We start from the raw sequence: 17,454 nt of genomic DNA on the forward strand, positions 1-17,454 counted from the left end.
CAGAGTGGGCGATAAAGCACAGTGAAGTGCCAGAAACCAATTATTACATTTTTTAATGCATAGTGAGATGCTCTCGCTGAGGATATGGTAATAAAGGAACTGAAGACAATGTCTTTGAGTAAACTCACTGATGCTCATTGATACCAATCAATCTTTAAATTCACAGGAAGAACATTCAAATCCCAATCAGACTACGGAACTGTGAGGTAGGAATGATAGCTAGTGCTGCTACTCTGCCTATATTAAAACATCTGTACCAAACTTACTAAACTTCATTATGATTAAACTAGGGTGAAATGGTATTGCTAAATTGGCCCTAGTGGATATGTGTGTATGTGTGTGTATGTATTCCCTGTGTTGGATTGACGCCCTGTTCTGGGATTGTTCCTATGCTTGCTGACATAGGCTCCAGATGCCCCACAATCATGCCCTGGATGAGCAGGCTATTAAGATGGATTTATGGATGTCTATAATGGCTGTCCAGTTCTCGCCAGCTGATTACAGGCTATGCCTGTGCTCAGTACTTTGTCACTGAAGTGTGTGCATTATCTATGCAGCAGCAGCAGGCAATTTCTTTGTGATGTAACAGAATAAGCTTCTGTACAGTAAAAAATATACAAGCTATTTGTAAGTGTGACTTTTTTCAGTTATTATTGTCTAGTTCTAATGGGGACCTCGGTACCCAAAAGTTACATTATAAAACACAAGAGCAAGCTAGTTATTTTTAAAAGTTTATAAAATATGCTTCACGTTAAAACAAAATTGTGTGTCAAATTAATAAACAGCTTGGTTGTGAAAAAAATTATTCCAACTTGATGAATACCAAATTTATCTTTTAAAGACAGAAATGTTGCATAGAATTTTAAAGACACCCATAAAAGAGAAGTAAAGGGGAGCAGCACCTCATGTGACCCTGGGGGGCTGCCACAATTTCCCTACCCAACGGGTGGGCCTGAATTTAGCCTATAAATGCTTAGCTAACAGATAAACGTCCCCATATATTATCTACATTTTTAAATGTTGTCAAAGTTTCCAATTCCAGTACATGACTTGGTAGCTTGTTTCAGATTTTAGAAACCCTTCGTGTGAGGAAGTGTTTCAGGATTTTCACATAAATGAACAACTACTTTACTTCCATTAGTGTCTTCCAGAACTGTATTTAAATGTCACTGATAAAGTTAATAAAACTATTATTTCCATTTAGAATTACTAGGGGACTTCACTCACTGCTCGCTTCGCTCAATAACCCCAGTGTTTGGTTTTCCACATACACACTGTTAAGATTTTTTTTTTCTTTGAATTGTTGCTATATCATTAGTTTCACTTTTATTTCAGAACTTATGTAAAAACAATATTTGGAATCTTTCAAGTCCCAATATGCTGAATCTTTTAAATGAGGTCAGTGAGACATGTGTTTAATGACTTTGTACCATAATTCAGGATAAGTTTCTCTGTTTGGAATTTCAGCACAGACAAAACGATCTACATCATCAGCAGTTAATAATTTTTTTTTTGCAAAGTAACCAATAAATGCATGTGAGGTAAACTCCATTTTTGAAATTCTCTTGACTTAAACTTCAAAGCCTTACAATACTTCTGATATATCACCTATGTCCATATATTTGATCTCTATTCGTCTTTGCGTTATTTCTCTAAGTAATAATTTCTCTTTCTTTGCGCTAAATGCAATGTTTACTTTCTTTTTTTGACACTGTCGTTTTTTTTCTGCTTTCGTATTCTGTATCTTGCTCTGCATATGTTTCGCGCCTACGTTTTTTTTATTCTTTTAAATTCCAGTTTTCATTATCTATAACCTGCTCTGCATGTGTTTGGCCCCTTTTTTTGTAACCTCTTTATGACGTTTTACTTTGCTTTGTACTCTGTCTTTTATTTCTGACCTCGCTTTGTCCTGCTTTTTTTTCCAATGACACCTGGTCCATGGTGATTATTTTCCCTTTTTCGAGTAATAATTTCTGTTTGTTTGCGCTACTGCGATCTTTACTTTCTTTTTTTAAACTTTCTAATTTTCCTACTTTCATATTCTTTAAACTTTCTCAACTTTTAAATCACGCATAAGTTTTTTTTTTTCTTTTGGAGCCTTTCGAATTCCACTGCTTTCATAATCTGCTCTGCGTGTGTATAGCGCCAACATTTGTGAACGTGTTTATGAAGTTCTACTTTGTCTTTTACTCTGTCTTTTAATTCTGAGCCCGACTGGACGTGCTTTGTTTCAATTCCAATTGTTACGGGCTGATAATTACTTCCCATACTTTCTGAATTTGCACCTAGATGATGTTTAATGTTTTCTGCCCATTGTCTTATTTGATATTGATTGTAAGAAGGGCGTGTCTTGCAAGAATCTCATGTTCTACGTCATCGCAAGACGGTCCTGGGCCAATCTCTTGGCACAATGTCTCATGTTTAAGGTCCTCGCGGGTCTTTTAGCTGTCTTCCATGACCTTAACGTGAAGACCACGTCTCGACACCCTACTGTTTCTCTACCAGGATTTTTTTTTTTTATAATAGAGAGATAAGAACACTAGGAGAGACACAGGCTTCCATTTTGGCCATGTATTCCTTTTTTTCAGTATCTCATAGTGAGCACATCAACAACATTAATAATTTATTTCTTGTATAGCCCAAAATCACACAAGGAATATCTCAATATCTTTAACAGGCCCTGTTTTTTGACAAGCCTCGACTCCCTAACAAGATAAAAAATGTCCCCAAAATCAAAGACCCTTGTAGAGAAAAAAAAAATCGGGAGTGGTCTCTCCTGGACATTCTCGTATACTCAGATATGGGGATGGAAATTTGAGGAGTAAACCACAATACAATGATTGTACTTTTATATTATGTACATTAAAGATCCTTCAACAACAAATCAAATCAAATTATAAATACATTGAACAATTAGTATAGTAAAAAAAAAAAAAAAAAGTTGAATAAATCAGACTCTGTAGCTACATGAAAAAAAGGTAAAGTTCCACTTCCGATTAGCAGAAATAGCCCAAACGTTCACAGGAATCTACGTTTTGTACGTAATACGTATATGTAAAATTTGGTTGACCTAAGTGAAGGCATACTCAGGTTATTGTGTTTACATATACACACACAAATCAAATTTTTGGATGATTACAATACTTTCCCAATACTTCATATATGAGAAAGTAAAAAGTAAAAGAAATCTTGGGAAGGGTAATCCAGGTATCCCTTTTCAATTAGGTTGGGTGTGCAATGGTTGTCAAAAAATCGGGTAAGTACAATACACAAAACAGAACAGAATCACTAATCTAACATTCGAAAGTCATGCTGCTCAGCCAACCATTCATGTAAGGATATAAAACCAATATTGGCATATCGGCAGAAGTTGGGAGTATTTGATGATCTCCTCATTTGTCAGCATACACTTCTCTGTTGTTCTTGCATTCTGTATCATGGAGTATGCGTGGCATGTTGATGAGCCATAGTATTAGAGAGCTGCTCAATGACTTTATATTACGGCTTATCTCTAATCACTGTTCACCACTGAAGTGCCACCTGTGTTTGGTTTAATGCTCAGGATATGTTGCTGCTGGAGTTGCAGTCATATGAAAAAGTTTGGGAACCCCTCTTAATTCTTTGGATTTTTGTTTATCATTGGCTGAGCTTTCAAAGTAGCAACTTCCTTTTAATATATGACATGCCTTACGGAAACAGTAGCATTTCAATAGTGACAATAAGTTTATTGGATTAACAGAAAATATGCAATATGCATCATAACAAAATTAGACAGGTACATAAATGTGGGCACCCCAACAGAGATATTACATCAATACTTAGTTGAGCCTCCTTTTGCAAATATAACAGCCTCTAGACGCCTCCTACAGCCTTTGATGAGTGTCTGGATTCTGGATGGAAGTATTTTTGACCATTCTTCCATACAAAATCTCTCCTGTTCAGTTAAATTTGATGGCTGCCGAGCGTGGACAGCCTGCTTCAAATCAGCCCATAGATTTTCGATGATATTCAAGTCAGGGGACTGTGACGGCTATTCCAGAACATTGTACTTCTCCCTCTGCATGAATGCCCTTGTAGATTTCGAACTGTTTTTTGGGTCATTGTCTTGTTGGAATATCCAACCCCTGCGTAACTTCAACTTTGTGACTGATGCTTGAACATTATCCTGAAGAATTTGTTGATATTGGGTTGAATTCATCCAACCCTCGACTTTAACAAGGACCCCAGTCCCTGAACTAGCCACACATCCCCACAGCATGATGGAACCTCCACCAAATTTGACAGTAGGTAGCAGGTGTTTTTCTTGGAATGCAGTGTTCTTCTTTCGCCATACAAAGCGCTTTTTGTTATGACCACGTAACTCAATTTTTGTCTTATCAGTCCAAAACACTTTGTTCCAAAATGATTCTGGTTTGTCGAAATGAGAATTTGCATACAACAAGCGACTCTGTTTGTGGCGTGAGTGCAGAAAGGGCTTCTTTCACATCACCCTGCCATACAGATGTTCTTTGTGCAAATTGCGCTGAATTGTAGAACGATGTACAGATACTCCATCTGCAGCAAGATATTCTTGCAGATCTTTGGAGGTGATCTGTGGATTGTCTGTAACCATTCTCACAATCCTGCGCATATGCCACTCCTGTATTTTTTTTGGCCTGCCAGACCTGCTAGGTTTAACAGCAACTGTGCCTGTGGCCTTCCATTTCCTGATTACATTCCTTACAGTTGAAACCTCTGACAGTTTAAACCTGAGATAGCTTTTTGTAGCCTTCCCCTAAACCATGATACTGAACAAGCTTTGTTTTCAGATCTTTTGAGAGTTGCTTTGAGGATCCCATGCTGTCACTCTTCAGAGGAGAGTCAAAGGGAAGCACAACTTGCAACTGACCACCTTAAATACCTTTTCTCATGATTGGACACACCTGTCTATGAAGTTCAAGGCTTAATGAGCTAATCCAACCAATTTGGTGTTGCAAATAATCAGTATTGAGCAGTTACATGCATTCAAATCAGCAAAATTACAAGGATACCCAAATTTTTGCACAACCAGTTTTTCACATTTGATTTAATTTCATACAACTAAATACTGCTTCACTAAAAATCTTTGTGCGGAAAACACCCTAGTACTCAGATGTTCCTAGGAAATGAAAGATATACCACTGTTATCTTTTTTGTTGAAAGTAGAGTAAGTTATTATGCAGGCTGAGAGGGGTTCCCAAACTTTTTCATATGACTGTATACTTCAAATCATCATGGTGAGTAGCACTGTAATTAGCAATCGTAATGATCCTTTTGGTGTGAGGATGGGATTACAGATCAGTTTGAACAGACATTTGTATTGTATTTCTCATACTTGACACTCCTCAGATGGTAATGTTGTTGTTTTTTCTCTTCCTATGAAAGGCCTCAGAAATGCACTTCATGCTCAGCAGATGTCACCACTGTCATTTTGCCTTCTGCACTTTTAGCAGTTTGCCATAAGAAAGACTCAAACCCCGATAACTTTGCAGAGGTTGCTACTAACCAAATATTTTTTATTTCACTACCGTGTATCACGTCATGAGCTTCCGATTAAGACAATGACGAAGGTTCTAGTCCCATTGGTTGGCAAGTAATCGCAGGACAGACACTTAAATTCCTTAGCATTTTATATATACAGATAAGTCTAATCTATTTAATAACCAGTTTGTTTGCATTATTTTGAAGAGCAACCTCCTGGTATGGGAGGTATGTCAGCGGAAGCTGACAAGCATCTGATAACAATTGTTGTCAATGTGTGTAGCTCAAAATACAACAAGGAACCTGGCAATAGACGCTTAAACTATAATGGAATTTTTTTTTGCTGATGTTTCAGCAGCATAAGCAGGATTCCAAAGAAGTGTCTGATAAAAGATATAGGAAATGTGAGACAAATCTTTATGTATACAGAGGTCATAAAAACAGAATTAACTGAAAATGTGCTGAGTGGCTTATTTTACTTAAAACTAATGTTATATACTGTGAAAATCTCAGTTTGCAAGGTGTTGCTGTAGATGAGGGATTCCCATTTGTATATACAAGAATAATTTGTTCTTGTCAGCTAACTCTAACATGCTCAGTTTCATCATTATGCTGTGTTCTTTTGCCTTCAAGGGAAAACAGTTCATGGTCTGGTAATGACAGGTTGTGTATCCTTTGTGTTAATACTGTCTTTGTTTTTGATTAATTTGTGGGTTATTTCTCTTCAGTAAGCACAAATATGTATTTAAGAAGATGAAAGAAAATAAAACAGGCAAAATGCCAAAATATGCTTGTTAGGTTTACTGGCTTTCAAACCATTAATGGTGTACACTGACTTAGTACTGCTCAAACACAGAGACGTTCACATATCTTATATTTGCTGAACTAAACTTTGCTAAAATAATAATAACTTTATTTATATAGCACCTTATCATGCATTTACATACAACTCATTGTGCTTTCCACAAATTAATCAACAAAAACAATAAAGATATAGGCCTACAACAGTTATGTGAATGTTAAAAATGATGTTAAAATGAACTTGAACTTGTACTTCAGAGAAGATGGTTTTCTAAAATTGTTCAAATGGTCACTCTCTGCATATACTGGCATCTAATTCAGGAGTAAAGGGTGAAGTACTTATTTGAAATACTTGATTGAAACTTACCCAGCAGGCCAGAGGAAGGGGGGTTTTTCTGGATGGGTTCAGCCATGTTGTCCTGAATCCTCTCCCATAGCTGCCATTCAGTTTTAGGATGCAGGATATAGAAAGGCTGTTGAGGATTCTTCAAACGATACTTCACAAACTGCTTGAAGATTGGGTAATCAGTTTTATTGTACCACTACAACAATTAAGGGAAAATATTGGTAAGGTTTATATAACACATACTCAAGGATCTTTGTATAACAAGACCTAACTGAGATAAACACTAAACTTTTAGTATAAAAAATAATATTTACTTCACTGTCATATTAAAGTCATTAGTTGAATGCCATAATCTACAGGCTTTATGTTCAGGTTCTCTAAACCTCAAGTGTCACATCTTGTTGATGGACTACAGACAGATCGTCTACAGATAAAATCAGAGCACATAAAATCAGAGCACAGAAGGCCTTCTCAAACAGCTAACTGTATTCCTACTATTGAATACTGCCATCTCTTAAGTGGCAGAACAAAGAGTTTTTATACAAAGCAGACTGTAGCCCTGATTTTAGTTCCAGTAATGGGTTTTGACATTGCCAGTTTTGGAAGAACTGAGAAGAGAAAGTCCTCTTTACACAAGGGCTGCATTTACAGTATTATAACAGTACAGATTCTGGACTAAGCACAACTGAGAAGACAGCCATGCAGAGTAGATTGTACCAGAATATTACCATGTGTCTAGGTGTGCCACTGAGATCTTTTCTACAGAAGGACAATAATTTATAATAGATCAAAGCATTTATGTATTGTGCAAGACAATGAAGAGAAGTGTATATAACTTAAAACTCTGATTCCTTCCAATCAACAAGGATAGACATCACCCAATTCAATTTCATTGGAGTCCCCTTCTTTCACCATTTCTCACCTGGGTTAGGTCCGCCGAGTATGGTGATGGGTCCCATGCTACCAGTATGCCTCTATTATAAAGAGGGCTATCAAGGAATTTGTGGTCTTCTGATGCCATTACCTGGAATAAGAATATTATAGTATTGAAATTGGCACTTCCCATCCGCAAACCAGTGGTTAATCAATGTTGTCTTAACAACACACTGAACCAATACAAGCATCTATTATTACTGTCTTTTTATATTACTGGTAAAATACAGAATATCTATTTTTCATATTAGCAGCTACAGTATATGTGCAGCTTTTATTTATGGTATAATAATACCATAGTCTTTTTACTGTCAACTGTGTGTCTCTACGTATGCCAAAGAAAAATCTTACATTGTGAGTATAATCTATTTTTCAGCTTGCTAAATATAGCAAACACTGCACTAACTGTAAATATTCTGGGAATTCTGTGTCTTCATGTCTTACTGATCACTGTAAACACCAAGTAGCAGGTAAACATAAAAGGTAGCATCATCTATAAAGTGTTTATGTTGCTGTTATATTCAGGATGTTGCTTCATTTTCTGTTTGTATTACTAAGAATGTAATTATTAATCAAAAGTCATGATTTTAAATTAATTTTATGAAGATACCACTCATTAACTTTGACCTTTCATTCATCCATTCATCTATTTTCTATCCCAGTTATCCAGTTCAGGATTGTGGGCAGCTGATGCCTATCATGTTTTCAAGTATAGATGGTGCAATTTCATGTTTTTCTGCATGCTCCTCTGACTTGTGACAGGAATACTGTATACTATCCACAACAGAGAAAAAAATACAATGAATGCAGCATTTACACAAGCATCATTTTTGCACCACGCAGGAGCCAACTAGACAAGGCACCAGTCCTTTTTTTTTTAAACCAATAACTTAGTTTTATAAAATACCAATCATGGTTAAACTTGTTTTCTTCAATATATTACATTAAACAATTTTTCCCCTGACCATGTTGGTGTCAGTGAAAAATGGAGCCTATCCCAACAACAAAGATCAACAAAGCATCAAACTAAACTTGGACAGTGTGCCATCCATTACAGTGAAAACTCATTTGTACTGGATAACATCAGAGTCCTCAGTTAACCTAACAAGAAAGTATGAGGAAAACTAGAGGGAAAATCCATGCAAAAATTGGAGGATCATGCATATAAGCCTCAAAATGTACTCCTGCATCAGCAAGGCAGCAGAACAATCTACTGTGCAACCCTGACCCACTATAAATCGTAAAAATTTAATTTCAACGAAAGCACATCAGCAATTTCCAGCACAAAGTGAGTGGGTAAATAATTGTTTGCTTTTGTTTTCAGCTGTTAGTAGTGCTCTTCTAATTTGTGTTTAATTGTGGTTGTTATAATTAGGTAATTTTAATGTCAATTTAGGGACTTACCAAAGGTTATTTTTTTCAGCTCTAGTAACCAGTTAGATCTGATTGCCTGCTAATTTGATGTAACTAACATTGCAGCTGTAAAGTATTTTAGGAACAGACAGACAAAACTACTGTTGAAGCTAAAAACCAATACGTAACATCCAACCATCCTCAGTAAAAGCAATTTATAAAATAACAGATTACAGGAGATTCCATAAACAGAATATGGTTCCTAATATTGCAACAGATATATGTGAACTATGACCCAAGGACTAAAAACAAAAACTGTCCGAAAATGCTATAGCAAACCTCAGTACAAAGGCTTGCACTTGAGAAGCAGCTACAGAGACATAAAAGCCTTAATGAGACTAGAGACCAAGTAAGACCACTAATTCCTAAAACACCCATCCAAGTTAATTACAAAATTAACAAGATGCTACAACAGATCAGAGATGGGCTCAGGCAAAAAATACAATGCTACAGCAGCAACTTCATTCAGTGGCATTTTTTGTATGTAAATTCTTTTGGAGCCATATCAAAATTATTTTCCTTTATCTGTGCCAACTGCTCTATAATAATAACTTACCTAACAAAAAATATCTGGAATCTGGACAATGATTAGCGAGACATGCAAGTTCATGTAATATTAGTATCACCAAAAAAAAAAAAAAATGAAATGCTAGTGCCTGGTCTGTCTCAATAGACATCAGATCATTGAGATACCCTTTGCCACTGTCATCGGACAAAATACATCCATAAAGAGTAGACTGAGTGCCCTGCAGCCACCCATAGTCAGAAAAATATATCAGCTATAAACTGCATAAACTGAAAACAGTAACACTTCATGATTAGAATTTACTTTCCAGTGAAAAAAGACAAGCCACAAGAACATGGAAAGATGTCAGAGGGTATGACAGACTACACATAATGCATGACTCAAACACAAGGCTGTGGGATGCCTGGTAGCAGTACTAAGTACCATGTAACCAAATGTTTCCTGGAAAATGTGAGGTTGGCAAACAATTGAAAAAAGCTATTTTCTACAAACTCATTCTTTCTGTAACAGGACTTTTTTTGAAACAGCAGCATTATACTGTTGGCTTTCTTTGCACAAAGTGGAAGAAGCAATGAAAGGTTTCCTTGGGTACTGTTTTAAATGCATGACTATAAAGTGGTCCTCATTATAAGAGGATGAAGATCAAGAAGCTGCTCATCTCCATTCTGATCAGTGTAATGTCTTGTGCTCAATATGTCTGATATTTATCTGGCATAAATCTAGTAAACTAATTTCTTTTTTGTTTTTCAAATTATTGCGGTTACCTTTAAAGGTACAATCAGTACTGAACTTTTTGCGCCTCTTCACTTTCTTGGCAGTACTCATTTTAATGCTGAGAACAAAGGCTCTAGCCTTCAAGCCCCAATGCTAAATTGCAAAGTTCAAACTACACAAAAATGCAATGTGCAGCTCCCAGCAGGAGGGTAATTTCACATACAACAAAAAGCAATATTCTTCTAGGTAAAAAATTAAACTGGGCATATGAAACAACTGGAAATTTTTTTTAAAAATTCTAGATTGTTATTAACATTTAAATAAGTTAAAATACTGAGGGAAACTAATTACTTATTTTTCAGATTATTTGGTGGGGCTGTACCCAAAAAGGCTCTAAATGATGAAACACCATTGGTTTCATTTTTCATGAACACTAACTACTGTTGAAACACAGTGTTCTATTATGACCATTAAAGTCCTAAATATAAAAGTTCTAATGTATTTAAAGTGTTTAAAACAAGCATCTGAGTTGAAAAATACAATTATCTGGACATTTTAAAAATAAAAACATCTTATTTCTTTATTATCTGATTAAATGTTATTTATTAAAACCCAGAGAATAAGCAATAGCAAAAGTGAGACACTCACTCACCAACCACCTGCGCATACAATGTACCGCAGAGATACAGCAGTTCCAAAGTTCCTTTATAGGGCTGGGAGAAGTCCCTCAATAGAGATTGACAGATGGCCTCACCATTATGGAAACCATCCACAAAACACAAGGAACAAGACAGAACATACACTCATACACAGACACTAAATAGCAATCACAACTGACAAAAATACATAATTATACAATGTGGTCTATGGCCGGCTTGTCGTAGGCAAAGTGACAAGGGAAATGACGTACTTCCGGGATGAAGAAGAGAACTTTTTATCTGACCTGGTGTTGAAAGAAAGTCACATGGACTGAAGGATTGGAAACACTTCCGGGTCAGGGACTATAAAAGGACGATGGGAGATCCCAGACATTGAACTGAGCTGGGTGGAAGGATAACAACGCGTCTGGGAGAGTGGAGGATTATTGATTATTGTGTATTGTTTATTGGAGTATAGTGGAGTGGAGGGTGTTTTGTGCACAATTATTATTAATAATAAAGTCATTCTGGACTTTTATCTGGTGTCTGACGTGGTGTCTGAGGGTTCAAGGGAGCAAGAGCGCCCTTATCTGTCACATCCATCCATCCATCCATTTTCCAACCCGCTGAATCCGAACACAGGGTCACGGGGGTCTGCTGGAGCCAATCCCAGCCAACACAGGGCACAAGGCAGGAACCAATCCCAACAAAAATAAAAAAATAGCATGAATGACAATATTTAAAGGTTAAAACAGTAACAGAAAAGGACATTACAAAGGAATTTAAACAAAAGCTAGGAGGGAACCATGGCCTAAACATAACAATGCCATAGTGAAACTAATTTATGCTCTAGTATAACTAAATACATAAATAAATATAGGCACTGGCTAAACCAACATGGATGTGTGCAAACTGACATATAATCCAGATAATCCAAAGCTGCACCTCATATTAACCATGGGACTGTATTTATTATAGACTAAATGAAAGTCTAGTAAATATTAAATGCATCCTCTGTCAAACCATTGTGTGTCTATATGGTTCAATATGTGCAACAGCATTTCAATATGCAGGTACTCTGCCAACTCAGAGCAGAAGACTTTTTTCCCCCAAGTAGCACCTTTACCACTATAAAGTAAAATACATACACTGTATAATGAAATGCATACCATAGATACTGACATTTTGTCTCATGTATTACATCCTGAAGGTCATACACTATATAGTTGTAGCAGTGCCATATAGTGTTTTGTTCTACTTCATCATTACTGTTAGTGCCAGTGTAGCTAGCTTGTGCTCTTGATGAAGAGAAAACTGCACCTTTAAATGGTTTTCATGTATAAGATGGGTGGAGCTGGGTAGGTAATTATTTTTTACATAATGCTATTTAATCAGAAGTGTATGTTTCTCTGAGTGTTCTTAAATTAGCACCAATTTCACGTAACATTTCTATACAGGGAGACTGCTTTATTGTCAAGAAGTACAGACATTCAAGAATGCACATTCATCCCACAATTACAGTTCTGGTAAGACAGCACTGTTTTTCACCTTTGGAAAGTGTCAACCTTCATAGTCCCGTTGAACTTACTGTAAATTAGACAGATAAACTAGTGTACTTCATGAATGTAACATCAGCCACCATATCATCTGTAGACTGTATTTAGCACTGCAAATAAGGGTTGCATCTTTGTGACACTATGCGTCACATTAGGGGTGTCTGGTTAATTTTGGATCTGAATATACCTCAATCTTGTGTGTTAAATTCCGTAAGGAAAAAGAGATGGAAGCTCATACTTGGTTTGATTTTGACCTTAGGATCCTATAACCATCCAAATGTCTGTGTGCTCTATTATTTAAAAGGATATGTAAACCTAGTAGAGTGCCCTTAAATGTTCCATTTTGTTATATAGCAAAACAAATGCACTACACACTTTAGAAGACAATTTTAGAATTTCAGTTTTCACTTCTCCCATCATCAGACATCAAAATTGTTCCACATCAGACACCATTTGTCACTTTCACTAGCGCATAAAGAACAAACAGGGATTGTGCTTCATACTGTAGCTAAAAAAATGGACTTTATCTTATGTTTTTGTAAATTTGCTACCTGTGATAATTATTTATGAGAACATGCTTTATTATTTTTAGACATATGGAGATCATTACAGAGCCCAGGCTCCTTTAGTTTGACACTGTTGACCTTAGAACTATGTTCCTCAAAGGACACAGAGATGAACAGAACCCTTCATATTTATCCTGTGGGTAAGACCACTTTTGTGAGTGTTCTACCAGAGTCTCACAGGTGGTGAAATGCTCAGTGTGGAAACCTTCTCTTTTTGTGAGTTTAGGAGAGAAGAATCCCTGCATCTTGATCCTCCATTGGCCACAAAGCTGAAAGGGGCCAATAAAGGAAGAGTAGGTAAAAGACATTTTACCATGAGAAGGCAGCATTCAGTAAAGCTGTTGCAGAAAATAAGAACTGTATATACATACATTTTGTAATTGACTTTTTATTGTGTGGTTTAAAGAAACAAGCAATCCTTTCTATATTGTTTAGTATGAATTTTGATTTACCTGCAACTTCCATAATAATATTTATTGTAATGTCACTTTCTTTTGGTACATTTTTGGTACAAGTTCTTGATCATGATACTGAACATGGTATCAGTGTACTTTCTGGGCTGCTATCTAAAGTGTAAAGACCTACAGTCTTAAGGATGTTGACTTTTGTGTGCAAATGGACTTACTCATCCATCCATCCATTTTCCTACCTGCTGAATTCAAACACAGGGTCACGGGGGTCTGCTGGAGCCAATCCCAGCCAACACAGGGTAGGAACCAATCCTGGGCAGGGTGCCAACCCACCGCAGGGACTTAAAATCATTTTTTTGAATAAAACATACCACATTTTGAAACATAGGGCATTATGCAGTATCGTTATCAGGAGCCACCACTAAAGTAAAACAGCCCATTATATTTATTTTATGCCTAGCTAAAAATCATTATGGTCTATCTCATGTCATGAAAAAATAAGTGTAAATTTAAATGGAACTGATACCAGAAAGAATTATTGTGCTTTATTTATTAGTTCTAGCATCACTACGTCCACTGAATTTCACAAAGCCCTGCAGAACATTAAGGCTTTACCGAGTGATGCTAATTCCTTGTATATCAACTGTGTGAAAACATAAAAAGATGTAATTGAACAAAATGTATGTGTGTATAGAAAATAGGACAGAATGATGAAACTTGTTTGTGTTTTGCGTACGTGACAAAAAGCATGTACAGTAATCCCTCCTCCATCGCGGGGGTTGCGTTCCAGAGCCACCCGCGAAGTAGGAAAATCCGCGAAGTAGAAACCATATGTTTATATGGTTATTTTTAGAATGTCATGCTTGGGTCACAGATTTGCGCAGAAACACAGGAGGTTGTAGAGAGACAGGAACGTTATTCAAACACTGCAAACAAACATTTGTCTCTTTTTCAAAAGTTTAAACTGTGCTCCATGACAAGACAGAGATGACAGTTCTGTCTCACAATTAAAAGAATGCAAACATATCTTCCTTTTCAAAGGAGTGCAAAGCAAGCAGTCAAAAAAAAAATCAATACGGCTTTTAAGTATGCGAAGCACCGCCGGTACAAAGCTGTTGAAGGCGGCAGCTCACACCCCCTCTGTCAGGAGCAGGAAGAGAGAGAGAGAGAGAGAGAGAGAGAGAGAGAGAGAGAGAGAGATAGCGAGAGACAGATAAAAAAAATCAATACGTGCCCTTTGAGCTTTTAAGTATGCGAAGCTCCGTGCAGCCTGTCCTTCAGGAAGCAGCTGCACACAGCCCCCCTGCTCACACCCCCCTACGTCAGCGCAAGAGAGAGAGAGAGACAGAGAGAAAGTAAGCTGGATAGCTTTTCAGCCATCTGCCAATAGCGTCCCTTGTATGAAATCAACTGGGCAAACCAACTGAGGAAGCATGTACCAGAAATTAAAAGACCTATTGTCCGCAGAAACCCGCGAAGCAGCGAAAAATCCGCGATATATATTTAAATATGCTTACATATAAAATCCGCGATGGAGTGAAGCCGCGAAAGGCGAAGCGCGATATAGCGAGGGATCACTGTATACTTTCTGGAAGTTTCTTTTGATGATGTGTGTGACAAGAAAATATACCTTTAGGGTAATGACTTTACAAAATTGGAAAAGTACAATGAGTCAGGACGCTATTTTTTGCTTACGTGGTCAACGATCAGGAGATTAGAAAGGTATAAAAGAACAAGGACATCTGCGCTCGAGGCAGATGAAGCGCGGTGTCCTAGGACTGTGTTTCTCTGACATTTTACCCTTGCCTGGTATGTATTAATAAAAGGTTTTGACTAATTTTAATTTTCTTCTCTGTCTTCAGTCACAAAAAGTGTCCACAGTTTTTGGCGCCCGGACGTGGGGCAAGAGACGGCCGGTCGACTCCTCCAGCGAGACCATTTCAGTGATCCGTCTTACCAGCGGACTGCCGTCAACTTGAGCGCTCCGGCAGCAGAGCATGCAGCTCCGGCAAAAGTTAGGACTGCCCTGTCCTGAAACAGTTCTTGCGTGAGGAGTCCCTGGTCTCCTCTTTGCTACATCCACGGTGACTGAACGGATTTCCAGACAGAGCTTGCACACTTCCAGGCTGGGGTAAGCACCGGGGGATTTCCGAACATTTTTTATTTTCTAAATAACGGGAGGGCGAGTTTCCTGTTGACCGTCTAGTCATACTCATATCTCAACGGGTTGCTTAAGGTGATGGAGACTTGACCCAAGCAGTTTGACGCATACGAAAGGTCTGACGAAAGGATACTGGCCTCACCCATATCCTAGACTCGGCTGGACGTATTGATGTAGTATTCTGCTGAACCGAATCGGACACGAAGTCACCTGAGCTGGAATCCGGGGATGTGAGCGGACAGGCTAACGGGACGAGTAACGGGGTGGTATGGAAATATAAACCGAAAAGAGCATAGATTGCAGGATTGCTGTTAGGAAGGAATAAATAAATCTACATACGGAATAAGCAACAAAACCGTGTTCTCCTGGGAACTGGATCAGTACCGATAGTTAGGTGTCTCCCCTTGAAACTAAGAAGGGAACAGTTTAGGTTTAGTGAGTGGCACACTTAATGCCTCGCTGATTCATACGTACAAGGGATTAGGCGAATCAGTATATAGTTGGAAAATTAAATACAGGACCCGGGAGGGCAAGGGAACATAATGGGAACTTATAACAGTAAGCCTGTTAATCGCCGCACAGGGGGATCAAAATCATTAGTGCTGGAAGGATTATTTTCGGAGGATCAACAGACGCCCCGTAAAAATGGGTCTCCTAGAAAATTTATAGAAAAAGAAGACAGGTTTAGATTTATCCTATTATTTTTTTCCCCTCCTCAGAACCAACCTCAGACACCTCTATTATCCCCTCCTCTATCCCCCATTCCGATTGCCCCCCCCTGCACTACAACTAGCAGAAGTTTCCCCTGATGATTCCCCAGGCACAGATCACTATGACTCACCCTGTACTAGACAAACCCCCGTCTCCAAATGCACTCGAAGTCACAAACCAGCTCCAACTTTTTTCTCCTCTAATCCTTCACTTACTTGCCCTTTAATAGAAGTTCCCAATCCCCATTATAACCCTGCCCATCCAGCTGGACCCCAAAATCCCACAACAGTTATGATAAATCGGAATTGGGACATCCAAGAACTAAAAGATGTCGTGAATGCACTTCCAGATCCAAAAGAAGTAGGAGGACTAAAATTTGTTGAACAACTTGATCAGTTAGATAGCATGTATAAGCCTAATGCTGCTGAATGGACCCAGGTACTTCGTCGAAAGCTTGGGACCACATGGGCCACTGTTAGCAGGGGTGTCCGCAATGACGTTCCATGGGTATGGAACCCAGCTTTTACTCGAGGACAGGGGATAGGTGGAGAAGGCGATTTTAACCCACAATGGGAGGCGTATAAAAAAGGAACGGACTGGTCCCTTATTTCTGCTGCAAAACAAAAGAGACACGAAACGGTTGATGAATGGGCACATAGGATTCAAGACCTTATGGCTAATCACTCGGGCTTGGGAAATGCTGATGACCGCACCCGAGCTGCAGTTCCACCTTTTGTTTCCGGTTTGCGCCTTGATATACAAAACAAGGTCCGCACTTCCTGTATTGAGTGGGAAAGTGCCACGTTTGATGAAGTCAAACGACATGCTGAACATGCCGAATCGGACTCTCATGCCAAATTATTGGCAGCACAGATGAACTATTATACCAGGAATGCTCCTGACCAAGGTCGAGGATATGGCTTTAGAGGAAGGGGACGAGGACGAGGAAGAGGACGAGGTGGTTTTAGAGCTCCTCCTGTTGACCACACTAAGAATCCTTTTATTCCCTCTCCCTTTAATCCCAATGTTAATTCCTACTCTTGCCACGCTTGTGGTGAAACTGGACATTTTCGTCGGGAGTGCCCTTACAGACAGCAACAGCCCCCACCTCCCCTTATTCCACCTGTTTCCTCTGACACCCCTGACTAACAATACCGGCCATAGGAAAACGCTGGGACCT

General features: G+C 38.3%; 1 protein-coding gene across 2 annotated transcripts in view; it reads right to left on the reverse strand.

Annotated features, from left to right (window-relative positions):
• st6gal1 (ST6 beta-galactosamide alpha-2,6-sialyltranferase 1) overlaps window positions 1-17,454 on the reverse strand; it is a 136,889-nt gene that overhangs the window by 5,754 nt on the left and 113,681 nt on the right. For both annotated transcript variants that reach the window (XM_051925219.1, XM_051925218.1), the window contains 2 exons: window positions 7,569-7,670; window positions 6,668-6,842 (listed from right to left, as the gene is read on the reverse strand). In XM_051925219.1, the coding sequence (XP_051781179.1) occupies window positions 6,668-6,842; window positions 7,569-7,670 (277 nt within the window). The remainder of the gene's footprint in view (window positions 1-6,667; window positions 6,843-7,568; window positions 7,671-17,454) is intronic.

This window comes from Erpetoichthys calabaricus, chromosome 3 (assembly GCF_900747795.2).
Source record: "Erpetoichthys calabaricus chromosome 3, fErpCal1.3, whole genome shotgun sequence".
Lineage (NCBI taxonomy): Eukaryota > Metazoa > Chordata > Cladistia > Polypteriformes > Polypteridae > Erpetoichthys > Erpetoichthys calabaricus.